The 23668-nt window shown below is 45.3% G+C and overlaps 1 protein-coding gene across 2 annotated transcripts in view; it reads right to left on the minus strand.

Moving 5' to 3' along the window:
- The window catches only part of Myzap (myocardial zonula adherens protein), a 90156-nt gene that overhangs the window by 6851 nt on the left and 59637 nt on the right, over positions 1 to 23668 (minus strand). Inside the window, exons 11-13 of one of the 2 annotated variants that reach the window (XM_048423262.3) lie at positions 15202 to 15285; positions 5465 to 5565; positions 52 to 153 (exon numbers count right to left, since the gene is read on the minus strand). In XM_048423262.3, coding sequence (XP_048279219.2) covers positions 99 to 153; positions 5465 to 5565; positions 15202 to 15285 — 240 coding nt within the window. In that variant the 3' untranslated portion in view covers positions 52 to 98. The remainder of the gene's footprint in view (positions 1 to 51; positions 154 to 5464; positions 5566 to 15201; positions 15286 to 23668) is intronic. The other variant, XM_048423261.3, reaches the window with a different exon arrangement.

Here is a 23668-nt window from a genome sequence, read left to right on the forward strand (position 1 = left end):
TGAATTCATTCTTAAAAACCAAAACTGGGTGTTTAAGACTCTTGAACTCACAGTGAGTCATGCTTCATATTTTCATTCCACGATGAGATCCTCGTCCACTAGAAATAAATGCCACCCAAGGATGAGACAGAGGAGGAGCAGCAGGCCAGAAAACTAGAGACAAGGAGGAAAGATGGCCGTCAGGCAGGCTGGAGAGAGGAAGGAAAGGGTCTTTCTGAGGTCACCCAGAAGGAAAGTGATAGCACAGGCAAGTAAGTGAGCCCACAGGCAAATCAACCATGGCTGAGCTACAGCTCAACTGTAGATCGCTGGAAAATGGTGGATCCATTTGCAGATGATGGACATGCAAGTGCCTGGGCTGGGTGCCCTGCGTTTCTTAGCTGTCCACTTGGAAGCCAGCTTTCGGGGTGCTGCCCAGGAACACTATCACAGCCAAATAGCCACCATCTTCGTGGGTTCCGCTGTGCCTGTCGGCACATGACCATCACAACTGGGATGGTTGACTACTGGTCTTCCTTACAGGAGGGGGTGGCAGGAGGGTCACAGTCCTTCCGCTGAGTATCCAAACATTTTCCTAACCAGCTGCATTCAGCTTTTCTCTAGTCGATAGTGTCCTCAGGGTCTTGGGGTTGGAGCTGGAGTATACAGGCTCGGGAGAACTAGGAGAAGGTGACTCCATCTGTGTGGCTATGGGGAAACCATCACACATGCTGGGTAAGGACTTTCTACTGTTGCTGCCTGGGGTCACCCATGTTCCTATGAGGAATCCCTCCCCCATCTCTGTAAGGAGGCCCAATAGACTCACTGGTTCCTCAGGCGAAACTCTGGAGGGACAGAGCTTTGGATTGTCACTGGGACCTTATGAAGGGGGGGTCAGATGTAACCTAGTGCTCCACCCCCAGCAGAGAAAATTCTTGACACAGCACCGACCACCAAATCTCCCCTTCTTCCTTTCTTTACTTTTGTTTTTGGTTTTAAAAACAGGTCTCACTATGTGGCCTCGCTACAATCCTCCTGCCTCAGCCTCCCCCATCAAATTTCCCTTCCAAGGTGAAGAAACAGAAACTCAAAGAATTTAGAATTTTCCTCAAAGTCACACGAAAGGCAGGTGGCAAATCCGAGATACAGATCCAGGTCTAACACACAAGCAGGCATCTTAACCACTTGTAAGAACTGACTTTGGAGAAAAGGCCGATACACTTAGTTTGGGAATGGTCTGTAGAGGACCAAACAGCCACCAGCCGGAGGACTCCAGGAGCAGTACAGATTGAGGGCTTGTGTTCCAGCAAGGCTCAGCCACAGGGAGGGAAGGCAACACTATGACCCGGTGCAGTCTTGGTAGAAATGACTGAAACCAAGACAGAATCACGAGGTGCACTGAGGGGAATGAGGCACACGCCGTGGAGGAAGATGGAGGACAGGCCAGGAGGGCAGGGAGAGCTGCTTTACTCCTATTGAGTGAGAGGCCAGCATCATTCCGCCTAGATCAGTGTTGAAGCTGTCCAAACAAATGCTCAGAGCTGTTGAACACTCTAGGGAGACGGAACTGCACAAGGATGGATTGAATGGCTATCCTTCAGGACCGTTCTGAGCACGTCTCAGGGAGACCATGACTAGGAAAAGGAACAAACCTTTCGCTCGCACACCTGATGACCAATGCAAGCGGCAAAGCATGGGCCAGTGCTGCTGCTTCTAAGCCCGCTACTAAATAAACAAACCACATTTAACACAGCAAGCTGCCTAAATCCCCACTCGGTGCAGACTTCACTTATTCACCCCTAAGATGTTTATTAAACACGAACTAAATACAAGACCCTACTGTATTTAGGATCTTGTTTTCCAAAGACGTCCAGGAATCAAAAGCTTGGGCCCTGTTGGGGCACTGCTAGAAGGTGACAGGACCCATAGGAGGGTGGCCTCATAGGAAAGTCTTGGGTAACAGGGGAGTATCTTTCAAGGGGGTTGTGGACCCCTAGTCTCAGCTCTTTTATTTCTGTCTCCTGGGTCATGGTGTAAACAGCTTTGCTCCACCATGCAGTGCCCTCACGGAAAGATTCTGGAATAAACTGAGTCAACACAGTACACAACTCTCTTTCTAATTAACCTCAGGTATTTCACTACAGCAGCCATCAGGTGACTAATACCCCAGACCAGGGGAGGCACGCTGGATCCCCGTTCCTAGGCATTCACCATGTTGGCAGAAAAGGGGGCAGAGCGAAGGGGTGCTTTAGAAAGGGGTTAGCGCCGCTATGACTAAAGAAGAGGTCGTTGCAATTTTGTTTTTCAGCGTGACAAAATTCCAGAAGAGTCCTCTGGGAGCAGCAGCAAGCACCCCAGCACCTACAGGTGTGAGCAGAGAGGGAGGGAGGGAGCTGGAGGCTCCTGCTCCCCACAGGGAGCACCTGCAGTGCCTGGAACACACAGGGATCACTTTTGTGTCTCAGCTGGCATAGTGCTTATTACCCCCCAGGCCCTCCGCCCTTTGACACAGTGTCTAGGGGGTTTAACTGAAGATGCCCATGCACACTAAAGCTCTATATCCTTGACTAGGCTTCCGACCAATGATAGTAGCTACCTATAAAATTAACAAAATCGCCTTAGCAAACCCAAATTAATGTATAATATATATTATACATTATATATAGGATACAGTGTTTTACATCTCAAAATCAGAATTTTGGTTTAGTAATAGTAGCCGTAGCTACTTAAAGCACTGTGTGTGTTTGTGTGTCTGTGTGTCTCGGTATATCTGTTTCTGTGTTTGTACACATGAGTACAGTACTTGCAGAAGCCAGATGAGGGCATTGGAACCCCTGGAGCTGGAGTTAGAGGTGGCTGTGAGTCACCCAGCATGGGTGCAAGGAACTCAAACTGTGGCTATAACTGGCCGCACACAGCCTCAGAAACTTGGTCTTCAACTCTGACTGTGCAGTTTCTGGTGAGTTGCTTTTTTTCTCTGGACTTCCAATTTGTTTCCTTTGAAATGTAGGATTCATCTAGACTATGGGGTTGGGATCTATTTTCACCCATAGGCCTCTATTTAAGACAGTCTTCCTTAGAATCTAACATTTAGAACTAAGTGTTGGGTGTAGTTTGTTGGTACTAAGAAGGTTGTGGGGAGGGAAGATGTTCCCCAGCTAGCATCTCAATAATCCTCGCCACCCACCATCCCCAAGGTCTCCCCAGAAGCCCCAGCAACAGGGCAAATCCTTTCTAAGCCAGGTGGAAACCCTGCCTCGGGACAGCTCAGAAGCTCTGTCTCCTCACCCCTATGACCTGGGGGCGCTTTTCACATAGTAGGCACTTCATAAATATTTGAGAGGAAACGGGTGAAATATTATTCTGCCCTTTCGGAAATGCGGTTATGTAGTTTTCATTTCCTCCGCTGACTGACCTAAGCAGTTAAAGTGCAGCAATGGATCCTGAGGGAAACCCAAATGCTACATTTATGGAAAAGCTGCCTTTCTATTCTGACGTGCCTTCCAGGTTCACCGTGGCCATAAGTTAAGGGTCTGTCAGCACTTCCATTATGAAAACTGTTTTGTGGTTTCATAACGTAGCCATAAAAGTTCGCCCCCGGCCATCCTTGGGTGTACAAATTGAAAAGCTTGTTTTGAGCCAAAATGTGGGAATCAGAAAACAAACAATTTATTGGTTTCAGACATGGTTTTGTGCCCGTCTTGGCCAAACAAGATTTATGATGTGGGGAATTAGAGTGATCTGAGACACTTGGTCTCTGAAAAGCCTGAGAAAGAGGGAAATGGCCAAATTACTCGTATTTCAAAAAGGGTCCCTGAATGCCATCATTCATTCTTTCGGTTATATTTTCATCGAGTAGACTTTGTTATATGTTGGTGAGATGCCGAGCCTACTTTATGTACGCTTATCTTTTTAAAAAGGCATTTGCTGTTAATTATATTAGAATGGTGAAACTGCCTCGTTTACCTGGAAACCAGGAAATTGGCAAAGAAGGTTCGGCGGTGCTGCTAGTAAGTTCTTTGACAATGGCAAATGGCTGGATGTAATCAACAAGAGCCCATCAGTCACAGTGGGGAAATGAGGTCTCACTGTGCCACATTAGTGATGCTGGAGACACGTGGTCCAGCCACCCGCTGACTTTACAGACTTGGAGGCCAAGGCCTCATCCAAGAAAGAACTCCTCGATGCCAGGTTACAGGTGGGCAAGAGGACCAGACCTGGGCATCCCGCATCCCAGATGGGCAATTGGCTGACACTCTTTCCCACCAGATGTCACTATTAAAGGTCCTAAGTTCTGACGTATTTTCTGGATCACTGTTTTCTAGCATAGCACAATGCCCACACTCGAGTCCTTTCTTGTTCTCACGACACCAGAACTTGCCACTTCATGATCTTGATGACCTAAATCATTAGCCACAGAGTATTAATAACCATGACCATTAATATATAGTCACATCCTCTTGGCTGAGCACAACTGAACACCCCCCCCCCCCCCGCCATGGTAAGCTTGTGTCAGTCAAGCAGGCCTCTAAATCAACTGTGACTAAGCAGAACACAGACTTCGCTGTGGGGAGCAGTTGAACAATGAACAGGTCAGCCCTCTAGCCTGGTAACGAAGCTGGGTGGTCAAAGGAAGAGTCGGGGTTCTCATTGCTGTGATGAAACACATTGACCAAAGCCACTGGCGAAGGAAAGGGTTCATTTGGATTATACTTCCACATCATTGTTCATCATTAAAAGAAGTCAGGACAGGAACTCAAACTGCATAGTAATTTAGAGGTAGGAGCTGGGGCAGAAGCCACAGAGGAGTGCTGCTTACTGGCCTGCTCAGCCTGTTTTCTTAAAAAACTCAGGACCACCAGCCCAGAGGTGGCTCCATCCACAATAGGCTGGGCCCTTCCCCATCAATCACTAATTGATCTTCTGGAGGCTTTTTCTCAGCTGAGGCTCCTTCCTCTCAGATGACTCTGGCATAAGTCAAGTTGTCTGGATATATCAGCTATGGTACTAAAGGATGAATGAATTTTGGTCCTCATTTGGATGCTCCCTCTGAAGGTACCCAGCACACCCCTCTAATATGGTAATTAAGGCCTTCCTATAGCCTGTTCCTCCTCCATCTGCTTCTCTGGGGCAGAAACCAATCTCATTTCTCTCTGCAACCTGTTTGCCACAATTTGCTGAATGAAGAATGAATGAATGAGAGAGACAGAGAGAGAGAGAGAGAGACAAAGAGAGAGAGAGACACAGAGAGAGAGAGAGACACAGAGAGAGCAAAGGCCAGCAGTAACTGAGAGTTATGGCTTCCTCAGTCTCTCCTTCACTTTTTCCTCCACCCACACAATCCCTCTGCCTACTCAGAAGTCACCGCTTAGCTCTAGAGCTGTGTTTTTCAGAGGAAGAATTCGACGCTCTTCATCACAGCGCAGTGAAATAGCTTTCTTAAGTCAAAGAAGGATTTTCGACAGAACAGGAAATTCCCAACTACCTGGGCAGAAGATCGCAGCCCACTCCAATTTCTCTGGTCTCCACTTCAGTTTTGGGCTGAGTTTCTGTCAAATAGTCCAACCGGCTTTGTAGTTCATTGTTCTAGAAATGAGAGGAAGGCAGTTTTAGTCATTCAAGCATGCAGCACTGACATGAGTCTCAACGTGTGTCTTCCAGAGTCGGTGCTAAAGAGCTACACGGATTCCATCATTATACAAAGTACGTGTACACACACGCCCGTCAGCTGTGCATACATGAACATAACACATGCTGGTCTAGAGCAGAATCTGCTTTTTCCAGTCAGCAATTCGTTGTCAGGATGGAGAGATGGCTCAGTGGGTAAAGGTGATGGCCGCCAAGGCTGGTGACCTGCGTTTGAACCCCAGGGCCTGTATGGTAGAAGAGAAACAACCCCTACATGCTGTCTTCTGACCTCTCCACAAGCTCTATTGCATGTGTGTGAACACACACACCCCAATGTGTTGTAGCTCTCTCCCAAATTCACTAGTTTTCCTTTTATGTCAACAAACTACACAAACCGAATCACAGTATCCTAGTATATGGATGTGCAGCATTTATTTAACTAGTCGCATACAGTGGGCAGTTACTGGCATTTATCACACTTTTGGCATTTTAAATACAGTGCAACTCAACTTTTTTAACACTCCCTTTCTCAGTTGTAAAATGAGTAAGTCTATTAATTTAATTTAGTGGGAAAAGCCTCTATAACTGGATAATTAGTATTTCATAGGTGTGGAAAAATTCAGAATCTCAAACATATAAACTTGAATGAGCTCCTTGGGATTAAAATTAGCATTCTGTATACTTTTCATGGCTTTTTTTTTAAAAGATGGAGCCAAACATTGCATAAACTGATGATTAGATGCCCAGGAATTGGAAATGTGCCCCATGGGGTAAATGAAGGACAGAGGGCAACAAAGGTGAGGATGGGACTAGCTCAGCTCATTCCAAATTCAGGGGACCCAGCACCCTCTTCTGGCTACCCTGGAGCTGAAGGTGAGGATGGGGCTAGCTCAGTTCATTCCAGATCCAGGGGACCCAGCACCTTCTTCTGGCTACCCTGGAGCTGAAGTTACAGGCAGTGGTGAACTGTCTGACATAGGTGCTAGGAACCGAACCTGAGCCCTCTGCAAGAGCAGCAAGTGTTCTTAACTGCGGAGCCATCTCTGTAGGCCATATTTCTTTATGGTGTAGCAGCCAGGCTCTGAAGCCTTTGGGCCGATCCGAAGTGATCACATAGCCCTGCAGACAGGCCGTCTCTGCCTGACAAAGGTTAGGATGTTGGCTGCTCCCTTTCTTTGTAATTTAGAGGATGCCTTATAGAGATGCTAATTCAAGCCTATGTGACAGCTAGCATACTCAGCAGACAGGTAGATGCAAAAGGCCATTAACCTGGTTACCTAGGAGACAGAATGATGATGTATTTTCCCGCCCAGTTTATGTCTTGGTATAAAAGATATTTGGAGAATAAACGTAGGGAGATCTTCAGGAGGAAGAAGCCTGAGATGCCCTTTTTCGTAATAATGGTGTAAGCTGTGTCTGGTTATTCCTTGCGCCTCTGTACCAGTTAGGGAAAATAGATATTTGTGTTGGAGCCACATGGGCTCCAACACATCTCTCCAACTCCTTACTGATTTTTAACAAGTTTGTTTTGCATTGTTTTAACTATTTTAGTGGGAGGTAATGACAGGCTCAATTTTAAAACCATAACGGACCTATCTATTTTCTTGGCTGGAGTCTCTAAACTCGATATTTAACACATATAAGATAAAATTTACTGAATAAATGTATAAATCACCCATACACATAAAAATAAACCTTTTTTAAAGGAAAGGGTTAAAAAAAGTCCCAGGAAACAGAAGCTGACTTCAGTTTGAAGTGATGCGGGGTGTCACTCAGCAGCTCTCCTCTGAATGAGCAATGCCATGGGGCTGTTGTGTAAAACCTTGTTCTGCACATGGTCCTGATACGTGGAAATGGTATAAAGAAAGAGAATGCGCTCATGATGCCCTGGCAACTGATGAGCTATGACAGACCTGCGGTCCCACTCTGTCACCCAATCTTCAGAATGAAAGAAAGGTGCTGGCTTATGGGGGCAGGGCATACTCTCCGGGGATCTCCTATTTATAAGAAAAAAGAAAAGCCAAAGAGGTCTTTCTTGCAACTCCAGCTCCCATAGCCTATTCTTCTCCAGTGCAAAGACTTTAATACTGAAGGTTTCATGGAATACTAGGTGAGGATATACCATCAGGAGGCATAAGAGATGGAGTTAGCAAATTTGCCCAGACTGGTATGCAGGGAAGGGTGAACAGATGGCACCAAAATAGTTTGTTTGATTTCATAGAGATTCTGTGTATATTATTAAATACCCTCAGAAGTATTAATTAAAAATTAATACTCATGAAAATTGGGTGAAATCAGTAAAAAATAAATAATGTGTATTTTCTGTATAACAGACAGCCTAAAGGAAGTCAGTGAACAGTTAAATACAGTACAGTGTGCATCCCTGTGGATCTTGGTCTTGCTGGGGAACAGAACAATGTCATAACATTACAAAAACATTCATGAAGTAATCAGAGTGAACCCAGAGGGGGATATATCAGAGTGGCGAGAGGGAATGAAGTCACTAGTAGGGCTGGGGAAAGCAAAAGAGGTGAGCACCCATGCTGGGCAGCTCACAACCACCTGTAGGTTCAGCTCCAGGATACCTGGCGCCCTCTTCTGGCCAAGAAAGGGAGCCTTAGCTCACCAAGACAATGAGACAAATGGGAAAGTGAGAATCAGAGTAGCAGGAAACCCCACACTGTTCTGGCTTCAGCAGAGCTCTGGCAGACCTTGAGCTAAAAGAAGTTTGAATCTGAGTGGTAAAGAAGTGACCTGAGCCTTTACCCATGACAGGCACAGCAGGAAGTAGCTGGGTCTAAACAAACTCATTTGCTTTGAAGGGAAAAAATTCTTCACTTCCTCTTTAAAACAATGAGACAGAATCTAAAGTAGTGGTTCTCAACCTGTGGGTCGTAACTCCCTGGGTCAAACAACCCTTTTACAGGGGTCGTCTAAGACCATTGGAAAACACAGATAGTTTCATTACAATTCATAACAGTAGCAAAGGTACAGGTATGAAGTAACAAGGAAAATCATTTTATGGTTGGAGATCACTACAACATGAGGAACTGTATTAAAGGGTTACAGCATTAGGTTGAGAACAACTGATCCAAAGTCTCTACATTAAAGGGTTCACAATGCCTGGCTTAGAATCCAAAGTCACATGGCCTATGAAAAGTCAGGAAGATATGACCTGTTGTTGGGGAAACAGGGATGGACAGACAATGGTCCTGATGTGGCTGTGATACTAGACTTTGCAGGTAAGGATTTGATGTATCCATCGAACTATAATAACCAAGGGATAACAGAAAATATGTCCACAGACATGAACTAGTAAAGAAAAAATAAGAAGAGAGCCATGAAAGAGTCAACTGGGAATATTAAAATAGAGAAGTACAACATTTACAATTATTGTTGTTGTTGTTGTTTTCTTACATAGACTTAGGGAAAGCAGGGAGATGGTAAAGGAAAGAACTCATACATCTAAAGGTACATTAATAGAAAGCATCCAATTAGAAGAAGTTAGGGCTGGGAGATGGTTCAGTGGGTGAAGTGCTTGCCTTATAAGCAAGAAGACCTGAGTTTGGTCCCCAGAACCCACATAAAAAAGGTCAGTGCCAGGAAGAAGATAAGGGAGAAGCCTGGGGACTCACCAGCCAGATACTCTCATTAAAGCAGTGAGATCCAGGATCATTGAAAATCCCTGTCTTAAAACGTAAAATAAGGTGGAGGGAGCTGAAGAAAAACATCCAACATAGGCATCTGGCCTTTATATCCACATAGGCATGTGTGTGTATGTGCATGCACGCAAACACTCACACATGCATGCACACACATATGCATACAAGAGTTAAAGACAGATCAGTTAGCAGAGCTTCATGGAACTGTGCTGCAGTTTAAAGGCCTAATGGTGCTGCTTCTGGAACCACAGAAAAGAAGGCGAGCGGGGAAAGGCAACAAAATTAAAACCCAGCAAGGCAGAACAAACTTCCGATTCCAGCACATGGTGGCAGAGACAGGGGATCAGAAGTTCAAGATCACCCTTAGCTATGAGTTTGAAGCGATCCTGTGCTACATGAGACCCTGCCTCAAAGAGAAAAGAGTAAGAAATAGCCCCAAATCATCTTATAATAGAAAAGTAAGATTCTGTAAGCTCTGCTAACGTTTTATTGATTTTGAAGCAAGGAAGCATTTATAAGGCTGTGTAGCTTATTGTGTATGAACTGCACACCAGTTTGGAACATTGCTGGACTAAGTTGGAAAGACTAATAAAAAGTAGTGAGCCAGCTGAAGTGAAACGACTGAACTCTGCAGAAGCATCTAGGGCTGAGGACCATGGACTGGCTTTCCCGCTTTCAAACACCACCACCTTGTGTTTGCATGTGTAATGAGTACCTTTGTAAGGACAGGGAAGTTCACGGATGCTCCAGGAAGAGAAAAGAACCTGGTTGGTCCCTCTAAGTATATGGGGAAATTAACATACACACACCACACACACATCACACACACCATACACCACACACATATAACCACACACCACACCACACACCACACACACACACACACACACACACACACACACACACACACACAGCAGTCACCTCCTCTCCCAGCTCCCCTCAGGCCAGTGGCCAGGAGCTATTCAGACACCTAGACAAGAACATGTCCAATAACATGCATGTGGGGAACAATGTGCAGGGTGCTGCAGCTACAGTGCCACCCAGGAAACTTAATGAGATGCCTAGTAGAGTTCCCCAGACACATAGAAAGGCATGTGCCCTGTACTGTGGATGTTAAGGACGGGTGGACACAAGCCTGACTTTGGAATCGTTTCCTATGGCTCTTCAATGCCACCATAAGTTCATATTTTCAGAAGGAAAAAAAAACACAGTCCAAAAGGAATAGACACTCTGAAGACCAGGCCTCTGATGTGACTGACTTTAGGGCATTCTTTATGAGATTTGTTCTCTTTCATTTTATGTGTGTGAGTGTTTGCCTGCATGTCTGTGCATTCATGGAGTGTGTGCCTGGTGCCCAAAGAAGGCCAGAAGAAGGCATCAGATCCCCTGGAGTTGGAGTTACCGGTACCTGTGAGTCACCTGATACAGGTGCCTGGAACTGAACCCCAGTCTGCTGCAAGTGTAACAGTTTTCTGAACCACTTAGCCATCTACCCAGCCTCAAAACATTTTCTTAAAATGTCAGAAATAGGGAATGGAATATCTCTGCTCCAGAAGACGGGTAAACAAAAAAGTGTTTGGGGAAGAAGAAAACAGAATGGGCTAAAGCCAGGCAAAAAGGAAATTTGAGAATCTGGTTATCTATTTTTGAGATGTGTGTGCGCGTAAAACCTAGTAACTTTAAACAACAGTTAAGAATGAATGATAAAAGCAAGGAGTAACTGATATTCTCTATTTGAAAGGGAAAGAAGATTGCAGACCACCACACATGAGGCACCCAGGATCGGCACCGAATGCTCCCCTGGACTACTTGTCTAATGCCTTGCAGGGGTAGGAGAGGGACAACATTGAAAATCAAAGCAATCCCAGAGGTGACATGAGTTCGCTCTCCCTCCTCTTGCCTTTTGAAAGGTGGAGTCACTGAGCCTAAGGCACGGATGGAATGATCTACTCATGTTCATGCCCAGATAGTGATGAAACATGGATCAGAATCTAGCCTCCCATCAGATACGTGCAACTTAAGATTGCAACCCAACACTGTCATCTGCAAAGTTCAAGCTGGAGAACTATGCCATTGAGTGACAAATAGAAAAAAAAAATCACAAAACAAATCTCGATTTTGTATGTACAGTTGCAACTGTGTAAACGCAGAGGTGAGAGGTCAACGTCAGCTCTCATTCCCAGGCACTATCAACCGTGTCTTTTGAGACACAGTCCCTCGTGGGCCTGGAGCTCACTAAGGAACATAGGCCGCACAGAAAGCACCGGGAATCGCCTGTCTTGGAGCTGTCAGCACTCCCTGCCTGCTATGTGGGTTCTGGGGATTGAATCAGGTCCTCCTGATCGCTTTCCCAAGTGAGCTTTCTCCCCAGTTTTCTCCCGCAGAATGCTTTAAGGAAACATCTGATCATTTATAGGGCTCCTTGGCTCCATGCAACAGCAGGTTGATCCTGCCCTGGTTCTGAGCCTGCCTGAGTCTTATGTGATGCCGCGGAGTGAAGAACTAAGATGTGTCTGGGTGCACACAGCTAACTCTTGTGAGTCAGCTCTGGTTCCTAACTATACCCTCCCCATAGACCTGAGGACATTTGCAGGACTAAGCAAAGACACATGTAATCAAGGCTCTTCAGCTATTTACCTACCTTAGGCATTTTCTTATAGCAAGAGAAAATTGCTTAAAAATAGAGGTTGTAAAATCATTATGATATGGCAGCAAGCTGAGTCTGAGAAACACCTTTTGTTCATCATGCCAAAGGCAAAATTAATATGCAACATATAAGGAAAATTACTAGATGTTGTCTTTATATCAGTATCTAAGATAATTTTACAATAGAAAACTGAGGTGATTATAAGCTATGTAAGAAATGTAATAGATATTTTTAACCTAGGAAGGTTTTCAAAAGCCATCTAGTTTATTGTGTGCTAATTATATGCCTGTCTGTAACACCTCTGTGCAAAGAATAATAGAGTGAAGTGAGAGTCAGGTACCCAGGCCACAGCCCACAGAAGAACGACTTAGAATCACAAGCAAGTTAGATACAGGGTACTCACTGATGTCAGTAATCACCCAGAGCCACCAAGGAACAGGTCAGTAGAACACACACACACACACACACACACACACACACACACACACACACACGTATGTATATAAATATTTATATAGAATTAAATATGTAGAAAGCTGGGCATCATGGGATATGCCTGTAACCCCAACTCTGGAGAACTGGAGACAGGCGACCAGCCTAACTTACTTGCATTACTTGCCTAACTTACATTCCATGCCAGTGGGAAATCTTGTCTCAAAAAGGTAGACTGTTCTCCCGAGGATTGACATTCAAGGTTGTTGTCCTCTAGCCTACACACATATACATACAGTACTCAAATAAACAAAGTAATAGCCTTACGAAGGTAAAAAATAAGGATAGAATGGGTTAAATTTGTGATATTTAATATTTTAGAATACTTTCGTCTAACTGCATTGACGTGTTTTTCATGTGACTCATTTTGTACGCTTGTCTGCTACTTAAGGTCAATGTGGAAAGTGGTCAGAGCAACTGGCCATATTTGCCCTGGATTTAAATAACTTAAGGAAAGTTCACGAGCTTTATAATCAGTGTTTAAATATTTAAGGAAGACTGGATTCCCAGTCGTGTTCTGAGATAGGTGTAGCTCACACTGTAGGGCCCTCCTGCACCCTCCGATGCTCATGGCCTCCCAATACACACATCACCTCCTCAGTCTTTACCTGGGGTTTCCTGTGAGCACCACAGGCAAATGATCCTACCTAGGTGGCCAAACGTCCAGAACCCCAAGAGCAGACCCTAGCCACTATCTGGTGGAGTCAGCGAATGCTCAGTCTGCTGGAGATAACTCAAGCTAGTTCCATACTATATCCCAGAGCCCCCAAGTGCATGAGCCTCAGCTGCCCACAGAGGTCAGTTCCTTTCCCAGCCTCGTCTCCCCCATTCTATACCGGGGGCTCCTGGAATTGCCTTCCAATTTTCGTGTCTCAGAAGCCCAAACCATGAGTTGAGCCGAATCGTCTGAGCATTCAGCAAAGCATACATTTGCAACTCCCACTCTATGCACAGCACTGCCCTGGATACTTAATGGTCTACCGGAAAACATGGGAGCACCACAGACAGAAACACAATGGGGGACCCTCTGGGGTGAGCTCCTGTCTCTGTCAGCATCTCTTCCCCATCTTCTGACAACAGACCTCTTCCAGGGACTCTTGGCTGTCACCAGGGAACGTGTGCACCTGCACCTCCACCCCCAGTACATACAGGGCTACGGCTGCAGAAAGCAGGGGAGGCAGCGCATACCTGTAACCTTGTAATTATTAGGTGGAGACAGAAAAGCATGTGCCAAGGTCACCCCTGGCTACATACAGGGTTTGGGGCCAGTCTAGGTTACTGGAGATACTGTCTTTAAAAAATAAATAAATAAAAGTTGATGCTGGGTCCCGTGACCAAGGAGGACAAGACATGAGCAGAAACAGAAAAATATCCATTTACTCAGCTTTAAGACACTGAGACTTATGGGTCCCTAGACTTATGAATCTCCAGGTCCCTAGGGGTCATGGAGACTCCTGGTTATGGAAGCCATAGGCAGTCCCACCATCAAAGTAAATGATGATCTGGCTCACCATGTGTGCAAGCATGCACCAAGGAGGTAAGTTCTAGATTCAGACACACAATCTCTACCGTAAGTGTAGGCAGAAAAAGATTTTCCTGAAACTCAGTCCCTTATCTTTAAAACAGGGATACATAATTTATCCAGAGGACAGCTCTTTCATTAATCTAAGAGCAGAGCTCTCAACTCAGCATGCCAGGCATTTCTTTATAGTTTTGGTTGTGATCCTAGCCTTTGACTGCTGATCCATTTCTCCAGGCATTTTCTACGTATCTCGGGGGACTGTCCCACACTGTCCCCCACAGGCATAGCTATGATTCCTTTGTGGAGATAAGGTACCTTCCTGCTTACTCAGTCAATAAGCAGTCCAGTGCTTCACCAGGATAGATTTGATTCCATTCTTTGTGCCTATGTGGAAAGGAACCAGCAAACACCCAGCACACACTAGGCACCCAAGAAATGTCACCCTACTTTTCTTCTGGCTTCACTGTTGTGTCCTGGACTGTCTCATGGGGGAAGGACCACAGAGAGGGGGCAGCGACAAGGACAGGTGCTTGGCAAACCCGCTCTTCATGGAGCCGAAGGAGACAAAGGCTCAATGCCAAGTTCTTAATAAAGAGCCTACAGGGAAAATGGATTTTGGCTCCTTCTATTAATACCCAGCCTCCTAAGAGTCTTCCAGCTCATAATTTCTTTCCCTGGAACTGCCACAAAATCCCCCAAATGCCTTTCAAAAGGCCAGTGGCAAGACTATGAAGCAACTTCAGGTTGCAGGTGGAGCTAAGTCACCTCTAAAACAGTTTGCGCGAAGTTAACAGAAGACAAGCGTTGGATTGGGAGTCTGATCTCCAACCGGGTTTTCATAGCCGGGTGATGCTGCCTCTCCCTTTCCCCCCCCCCCCTTCCATTTCACACAGAAATCACAATCCTTCCCTAGACATTTTAAAAGTTGCCAAGAAAATCATGGGAGGGACGTTTTGCATAGATCATTCACAAATTGAAAAGTGCTATACACTCGTGAGTACTGACAGCTTACCAGACTTGCCTAGAGAATTCTTAAAGAAGACACACTATTTGAAAACGCAGCCACAAGTAGCAGGCTGAAGCGTGGGGATGGGAAAGGGTAGAGAAAAAAGAGCTGTCAGAGCTCCTTTGCAGAGCTGGCAGTTAACCTTCAATCCATTTTATAAGGCCAGGAAATAGCCATATTTTTAATTAAGTGTCCACAGCAGGATCAGCAACATAAAATTTAATGGCCGGGAAGACACCAACTTGAGAGAGCCGTAGCCGCTTACCTCGCCTTCCAGGAAAGAGATTTTTTCCAGAAGCTGCAAGATTAGGAGCTGCTTCTGCTGCACTTTTTTCTTTAATGATTCAATCTAGAAAGAGACAAGAGGAAAATTGTCAGACGAAAATGCAGAACCATACGACTGCAAGGGAATCAATCAGTGGGCAGAAATACTTCCGCTGGCTTACATAGAACCTATGTGCAGATTCCTTTTAGATTTATTTATTCTTTCTTTTTGAGGCAGGGTGGGTCTCGTGTATCTCAGGCTGGTCTCTACTTGCTATATAGCTGGACGTGACCTTGAACCTCTGATCTTCTTGCCTCCACCTCCTGAGTGCTGGTATTTTAGGTTTGTACCACCACATCTGTTTTATGGGGTGTTGGGACTGAACTCTGTGCACGTCAGATAAGCATTCTACCCACTGAGCTATATCCCAGCCCTTCAATATGGATTCTGCTTTCTGGGTCACAGCTGAGCTGAGAATCTTTGGCAACAGAATACCCAGGGATATCCCGTTAGGCTTATGTATCAACCCCTCCACACACGCAGACTGTGCTGCGTAGATAACACCCCGGACAGTTCATGGAGTCTTCTTCAGGACGGACACAAACAAGTCAATAGAGATGATCTAGGTTGGACTGATGAAGCACCCACATTTCAAACATTTGGCTACTTCTCTTAATACTTTTGTACCTGACCAACCAGGTGTCAGACATTTGTTCGGGGCTACGAATCACTAACGTTATTCTGGAATTCAGAGGGCTACAGGCTCATGAGGACTACAGTAGGCAGGACTGGCTCCACGAGCAGACCTGGGCTGCCCTGTCACCTTTGGAACACATATTACACCTGTAACATCATGTGACACACCATGGACTCCTCTTGGCTTTTCATTCGGGCATCTTGTTTCCTGGGACAGAGCAGAGGGTCTCCAAAAGCAAGAAACGGGGTACTCTGTGCCAGGTCGTGCCTTGAACAAAAATGAGACTGGTATGCAGACTCAACAAGCTTCCAACAAGCTTGTGTGTTCAGGCATTCAGACATTCATTTACTAGAATCCCAGTGCAAAGTGAGAGAGCTCCCATGAAAGGGAACCAGGGGACACCTGGAAGAGTGTAAGCATGCTCATCGCTCGATCCAAAAAGACTGTTTCTAGGCATAGCTCCCAAAGATACATAGGACAAATTATAAATGACTTGGATGTATGACTTTTGGTTTTCAAAAACACAAAACCAACTCCATCAATAAGGTGACTGGTTGAACATCCTACCCTATACCCTGCCAGTGAAGGTCTAGGCAACCTTCAAAAATAAGGATCTCTTACATACTGATCTGAGAAACTTATTTTAATTAGTTAATTTTATGTTGTATGGATGTTCTGCCTGAAATGTTATGTGCACCATATCTGTGGACTCTCCAAAGAAGCCAGAAGAGGGCGTCAGATCTTCTGGGGCTCAAGTTACAAAAGGTGAATGGTCACATGGACGCTGAGAATCAGACCTGGGTCCTCTGCAAGAAAAGTCAGTGTTCCCAACTTCTGAGCCGTCTGTCCAGCCCCAACTTTAGAAGTGTAAGAATGTGTGTGGCGGCTGGAACAAAACAGCAGCAAAAAGACTCTGGAAAACTGTATCACACCCTGGTGCTGAAACTGAGGAACTGACACTGTGTTCGGCGAGGTGGCAGCGTTATGATTATCTTAGAACAAGTGCACGCCTTAGACACGCACTGCGCATCAGGCAGGGAACTTACATACATGAGCTAGGATTTGCTTTACCATGGGAGACAGTAGACGGGAAAAGAGGAGTAAAGAAAACCAAGGTAGCCAAATGGGTCGTGTGTTGAACCTGGAAAGAGCCTAGTGATATTCTCTTTGTGCTGGGTGAACTGAATGCTTTTTCCTTCATTTTGAGGCTGAGTCTCTAACCCAGGCTGGCCTCAAACTCTCTTTGCAGCTTATAACCTCAAACACTCGACCCTCCTGCTAGGCTTACAGGCTGCACCATCACACTTAGTTTTATGCTGTGCTGGGGATCAAACCCAGGCCCTCCTGCATGCCAGGTGGTCATTCTGTCAACTGACATTTTTATTATAAGGTATTTTCAATCTCATGGGATATCAAGACGCACCACCCCATGGAAAGAAAAGCCAGCCATAGAAAATAGAACCAGATAAACACACTTAAGGTTTCTAATAACTAAAGAAATTAGAGAGCAGAAAGTTGCCTTAATACCCCTGAAATCTGCCCCAAAGAAGTGCCTGAAGAGGTTGGCAAGCCTGGGAGGGACAGACACTCGTGTGTTGCAGGTGGTACTGCAAATTAGAATGACCCTTCAGGCGATCTAGCAATAAATATTAAGAGCCATAAAGCTGCTCAGACCCTTTGACCCACTAATCCCACTCCTGGGAATTTGTCCTAAGGATATAACTCACACACAGGAAAAAAGCTGTGCGCAGAAAGATGTTCTTGCTTCCATTATTTATAATAGAGAGAAAATGGAAATAACCCTAATGCCTCGCACGAAAGGAACCGGCCATAAATTACGAGATACCAGCATGATGGAGTGTATTACACAAACACTAGAGACCAACACAGTGCACAGTGGGAAAGTGTCCGTAAAAAGCCTCAAGGGACGAAAACAAAAGTTTACCCAAGTGAAAAGGAAAGCCGTCGAAGGGATGAGGGAAGAGAAACAGTTCTGATGTTGGTGTAAGATTGTGGGCTAAAAAAAAAAAGTAATATTCTCCACTTTGCATAGGAATGGCTTCCAGAAATCACCCCCATAATGCTTGTTTGCCTTTCCTGCCTACAGTATTGAGGTTTTGTGTGTTGATATACAAGTGTATGTGTTTGCACACATATGCATGCACGTGTGTGTGCATATGCGTGTGGAGGCCTGAGGGCGACACCGTGCATCTTTCTCTGCTACCTTCCACCCTCCGTTTTGAGACGTGCTCTCTCACTGACCGGGCGCTAACTCGGTGCACTAGGTGGGCTGCTCAGGAGTCCTGCCCTTCCCATCTCATCATCGTTGGAACGACAGGCACAGTCCACCATGATCAGCTGTTTTGTGGGTGCTAGGGATTCAAACTCAGGTCCTCAGCTTTTGGGGCAAGTGCTTGCCAACTCAATCACCTTCCCAGCCCTTGAGATTTTTTAAATTAACTTTTAGTTGTTTTTTTTTTCCTTTTGCTTTGTTTTTCACTTTTGGTAGCACTGGGTATTGAACCCAGGGCTTTGTACATGCTAAGCAAGCACTCTACCACTGAGCTATGTCCCCAGTCCTATAATGACTTAAGTCTTTAGGTAACAGCCAAAATGAGACCAGAAATTCACTGTAGGGCCTAAGACGGTAAAGAGAAAAATTCTATCAAATAACGTAAAAAGCGATTTCAAATACCCTAGCCTTCAGCCGCTGAAGGACTCTTGAATGGCTTGGAAGCCAAGGACACAAGAGTGTTCTTTAAACACTAAAACCAGGCCACAGAGAGCAGCAGGACCTGAGGACATCTATCTCACGGGGAGACGGAGGTCATCCTGCTGACCACCACCCTTAGATTCCAGTTTTAAAATGACATCGGCTTTCCACATCTGTCGGTTCTGCATAGTTTTTAAGTGTGAAACATGTACAGATTGTTCTCTTTCTAAGATTCCCTGTACGATAACGGTAGAAAAACCATTCACACAGTGTTGATATTTTATTAGTTCCTATTAGTAATCTAGAGAAGCCTAAGAAGAAGTATACAGACTTTGCACAATTTCCTGAAAGACCTGGAGATTCTCAGATTGCTGGTCTTTATGGGGGATTCTAGAACCAGACAATTACAGAAACCGAGCAGTGGCTATAAATCAATCCATGGCAAAGGCATCATCAAGAAGCAAGACAGAGAATGTTCTGGGAGTATTTTTTTTTAGAAAGGAGAGACTGTTGTCACTCTGAGGAGGCACTTAGTTGGGAAGAGGAAGAGAGGATGGTGGTGGGGATTCAGGGATTTTAGCAAACATTCCTGACGTGATGGGGAAGCTGTTAAATGAACATTCCACGTACTCAGCCAAACCAGGTTTATACGGTGTTGGGGATCAAACCGAGGGCTCTTTGTATGCTGGGTAAGCATTCTCCCAACTGAGTACACCGCAGCCCTCTTTTCTGTCACTATATTCTGAAGCAGGGCCTCAGGTAGCCAAGACTGGCTAGGAACTCACTCTGTTGCTAAAGACCTTGAACTCATCCTGATCCTCCTCCCCGATGCCCAAGTGCTGAGATTGCAGGCCTGTTCTACCACCCAGGCCTTTTGTGACTTCTTCAGGCATTCCAAGTTGTAACTTGACCCTCAGGAAGTTCATTTATTCTTCAGAAAAATCTGAATTTAGTTCTGTTACCAGGTGGTGGTGAATGATCCAGAATACTGGGCTTAAGTCAGAATGTTAGGAAGTAGGAAGTCAGAGAACCTGCTTTCCAGACCTTCCTAGGTGACTTCTACAAGGCCTAACCTTGTTCTGCGAACTGAGCACTTACACACATTGAATAGCTCACAACTGCCTGGAATTCCGGCTTATCTCTATGTGCACCACTATTGCAGTACCCACAAAGACCAGAAGAGGGCGTCGGATTCCCAGAGCTGGAAACCCAACAACAATTTTTTTTTTTAAAGAGAAGGGAAATAACAGTTGAGTTTGTTATAACTGATCATTGCTTTTCTTCTCTGTAGCAGCAATTGAGACACCTGCATCTGTAGTTTGAGCTAAGCAGTCACTCTTAAACATGGCAATACACACATTGCCTGGGGAGGTAGGGGACTCACAGGTTCGTTTGTTTGTTTTTATGAGCTGCTTTGAAAACATTACTGTAGCTAAAGGATTCCCTCCTCAAAAAGAGTCACCAACTAGGCCAAGAAGAAATCATACAAAAATTTAGGAACAGGGTTGGGGAGACTATGTAACTGACATACTATGTCAGCTCAGTCAGTCAGGTGGTTACAGTGTTGAACTGAATCCTCAGAGCATGCATTTAAAATGTTAGGCATGGTGGTGAGCCCTGTGTTGGGAAGCAGAAACTAGCAGATTCCTGAGGCTCAGTGACCAGTAAGGCCAGCCTAATCAACAAGTCTGAGGCCTTGTCTTAATAAACAAACAACAACAAACAAATAAGTGGATGGCTCTTGAGGAACAATGCTGACACTCGAGGTTGTACTCTGGCCGCCGCGAGCATGCACACAGAGATATGCCCCCAAATAATCCCGTACCCCACCTCCCCGCTACACACAGATTAGGACAGATTCTATGCAGCCTGAAGCTGTGAGACTTGCAACTTCCTGGGCTCGCCTGCCTGCCAGCCAGTCTACCTGCCTTCCTCCCTCCCTTCCTTTCTTCCTTCCCTTCCTCACTCCCTCCCTCCCTCCTTCCCTCCCTCTCCTCCTCCTCCTCCTCCTCCTCCTCCTCCTCCTCCTCCTCCTCCTCCTCCTTCTTTTTAGATTTTTCAAGACAGGGTTACAGGGTTTCTCTGTGTAGCTTTGGTGCCTGTCCTGGAACTAGCTCTTGTAGACTAGGCTGGCCTCGAACTCACAGAGATCCACCTGCCTCTGCCAAGTGCTGGGATTAAAGGTGTGTGCCACTACCGCCCGGCTTGGGCTTTTTCTTTCTAATGGTAACATATAGGATACAGGTCATTTTCTGTTAGATGATGAAAAATGACACCCTCTATAGGTGAGTTTATGTGACCAACACCCAGTTGTGCAAGGCTCAGGAAACAACTTGAGAACTGTGAGGAGAAATTAGTGAGGAAATACAGCTACAAGTACGAGCTGTTAGACAGGACTGACACAGGCTGCTAAGAAAAGACATTTTCTTATTCCTGCCGGGAAATAATTATATATGTGAAAATGCCGATAAAAGAGGAAGTTCACGGAAGCAGAGTCCATGCAAGATTCCTACCAGCTAGATGCCACACCCCAGAGCCAAGTGTACAATCAAATTTCCTCCCGCCCCAAATCTGTACTGAAAGTCATGCTAAAAACTGGTGGAGAGATGGGTGGTGGTGGTGCACACCTTTAATCCTAGCACTTGGCAGAGGCAGGTGGATCTCTGTGAGTTCGAGGCCAGGCAGGTAAGATCTGAGTTCGAGGTCAGCCTGGTTTATAGAGTGAGTTCCAGGGACAGTCAGGGTTACACAGTAAAATCCTGTCTCAAACCACCCTCTATAAAAACAAAACAAAACAAAAACCCAACTGGTGGTCAGGAGCTGGGGATGAGGCTTACTTGGTAGAGCATTTTCCTAGCATGCTGAAGCCAGTTTCTAGCACCAGCAACCTCATTAAGCTGGGGTGGTGGTGCACACCTGTAATCTCTATACTCAAGTACTGACCAGTAGGAGGATATGAAGTTACATAGAATGTCTGAGGCTGTTCTGAACTACATGAGTCTGCCTCAGACAGCCACCAGAGTCAAGGGTGAACACAGGAACTCACACTTGTAATTCTAGCACTCAGGAGGCCAAGACAGGGGAACTGTCACAGATTCCAGGCCAACAGAGGCCACATAGTGAAGCCCAGACCAGCCTAGGCTACAGTATAAGGTCCCATTATAAACAAAAGGGAAACACATTGATCACAATCAGAAGTCTTACACTGGGACAAAGACAAACCAGCCATGATGGAGACAGACAGGTTTGGGTGAAAATCTTAGAAATAAGAGGGTGCAAACTGGGGAAGTGTTGAAATAATTAGGGCTCAATGCCTCGGATTCTGACCCAAGCAAATAGAACCTCTTGGGGAGTTACTAGTCAACAACTGGCTTAGAAAATGAAACTCAGATTTAATCAGAAGGAAAAATTATCCTATAATTAGGAGCATCATCAATCAGAAGCAAGTACTGGACCAGAGTCCACCAATGAACCTAGCTAGGAGCTTCAGAGATCAGAAATTGCCAACTAACTTCTAACTAGGCACTTTCCAATTTAAACGCATGCATGCACATGCACACACACACACACACACACACACACACACACACACACACACACACTTTATTTTTTAATTTACTTGAAGGTCTCATGGATTCCAGGCTGGTCTTGGCCTCCCAAGTAACTGAGAATGGCTTTGAACTTGATCCCTGCCTCCACTTAAAGGGTGTACACCATGCCTGGCTCATTCTGGGGATTAAACCCAGGGTTTCATGCACACAAGGCAGACATCCTAGGAACCACACTATACCACCAGTCCTCAATATTTCTTTGTCTTGTTTCAGGCAACACCTTGTGAAAGTCTCTCCCTTGTCAAGTCCTGAATTGAAACACTTTGCATGGTGCTGTCTGATTCATGAACGGACTGAAGCACTTCTGTGTGGTGCTTATGAATGCGCTCTCAGAGTTAAAAACAAGACAAAACAAAAAATACCGATAGTCACATCGACCCACTGCTTAGCTTCATGGAAAGAAGCTAGGTTAAACCTGTGGCATTTCTGTCTATTTCCTTTAAAATCTGTTTCATTGTGTCTTTGTTTTCATCTTAAAGGAATAGCCACAAGACCTGCAGGCACATGTCCTCAAGATCAGGACTGAAGGGCTGCAGGAGCATTAAGGTTAATGAAGAATCCACACCTGCCATCACCAGCACACGGCTGTGTTATCGCTTCCTTCCTGAGGACCCCATCATCACCGCCAGGGCTAGCTACTTGAAACTTTGTTCATTCTGTCCTTGAAACACTTGCCAAAGATGTGTAAATGCTACTCTATGTTTTTGAATATTGAGAAACTGAATTTTAGTTCAAACTAAAGTAACATAAAACTTTATCATGAGTCCCTACAGCCTTCTCATGGAGAATATATGTTGTCATCGTATCTGAAAACTTAAAATTTCTACAAGGAACTAGCTCAGATCCTCAACTGCTTTCAGAATGCATTTTTTTATGTATATGTGCCCACATGAGTTCTATATACACCGCATGCATGCAGGTACCCTTTGAGCCCAGAAGAGGGTGTAGGATCCCTTGGAACTGGAGTTAAAGGCAGTTATGAGTGCTGGGAACTGAATCCTGATTCTAGGCAAGAGCAGCAAGGGTTCTTCACTGAGCCCTCTCTCCAGTGAACTCCCCTCCCCTACACCAGTACTGTTTTCAAAACCACTAGGGATCTACTGAGTCAGGAATCTTACGGAACAAGGATGAAACAAGACAGGAAGAACCTTCTAGAATTCATTCAAACTTCCACCTTTTGTTTTTGCTTCCTCTTGTCCTTAGTAGGCTTTCTGTATTTTCAGTCCAATCTCTTTCTCCATGGTCTGGCAGTCACTACCTATACCCTCAGCAAAGCAGGGATTATGTTTGATCTCCTTATCACACCATAAAAACATAATGTAGACAGCATTTTACACCCCTCTTCTGAAGGGTCTGGCTTGGCACAACTTCCCACGAATCTAGTTTAGAAGTTTGTGGGGGTGAGGTGGGGTGGTGGTGGTTGGTTTTTTTCAAGCAGGGGTTCTC

This window comes from Myodes glareolus, chromosome 4 (assembly GCF_982192425.1).
Source record: "Myodes glareolus chromosome 4, mMyoGla1.1, whole genome shotgun sequence".
In the NCBI taxonomy this organism is placed as follows: Eukaryota; Metazoa; Chordata; class Mammalia; order Rodentia; family Cricetidae; genus Myodes; species Myodes glareolus.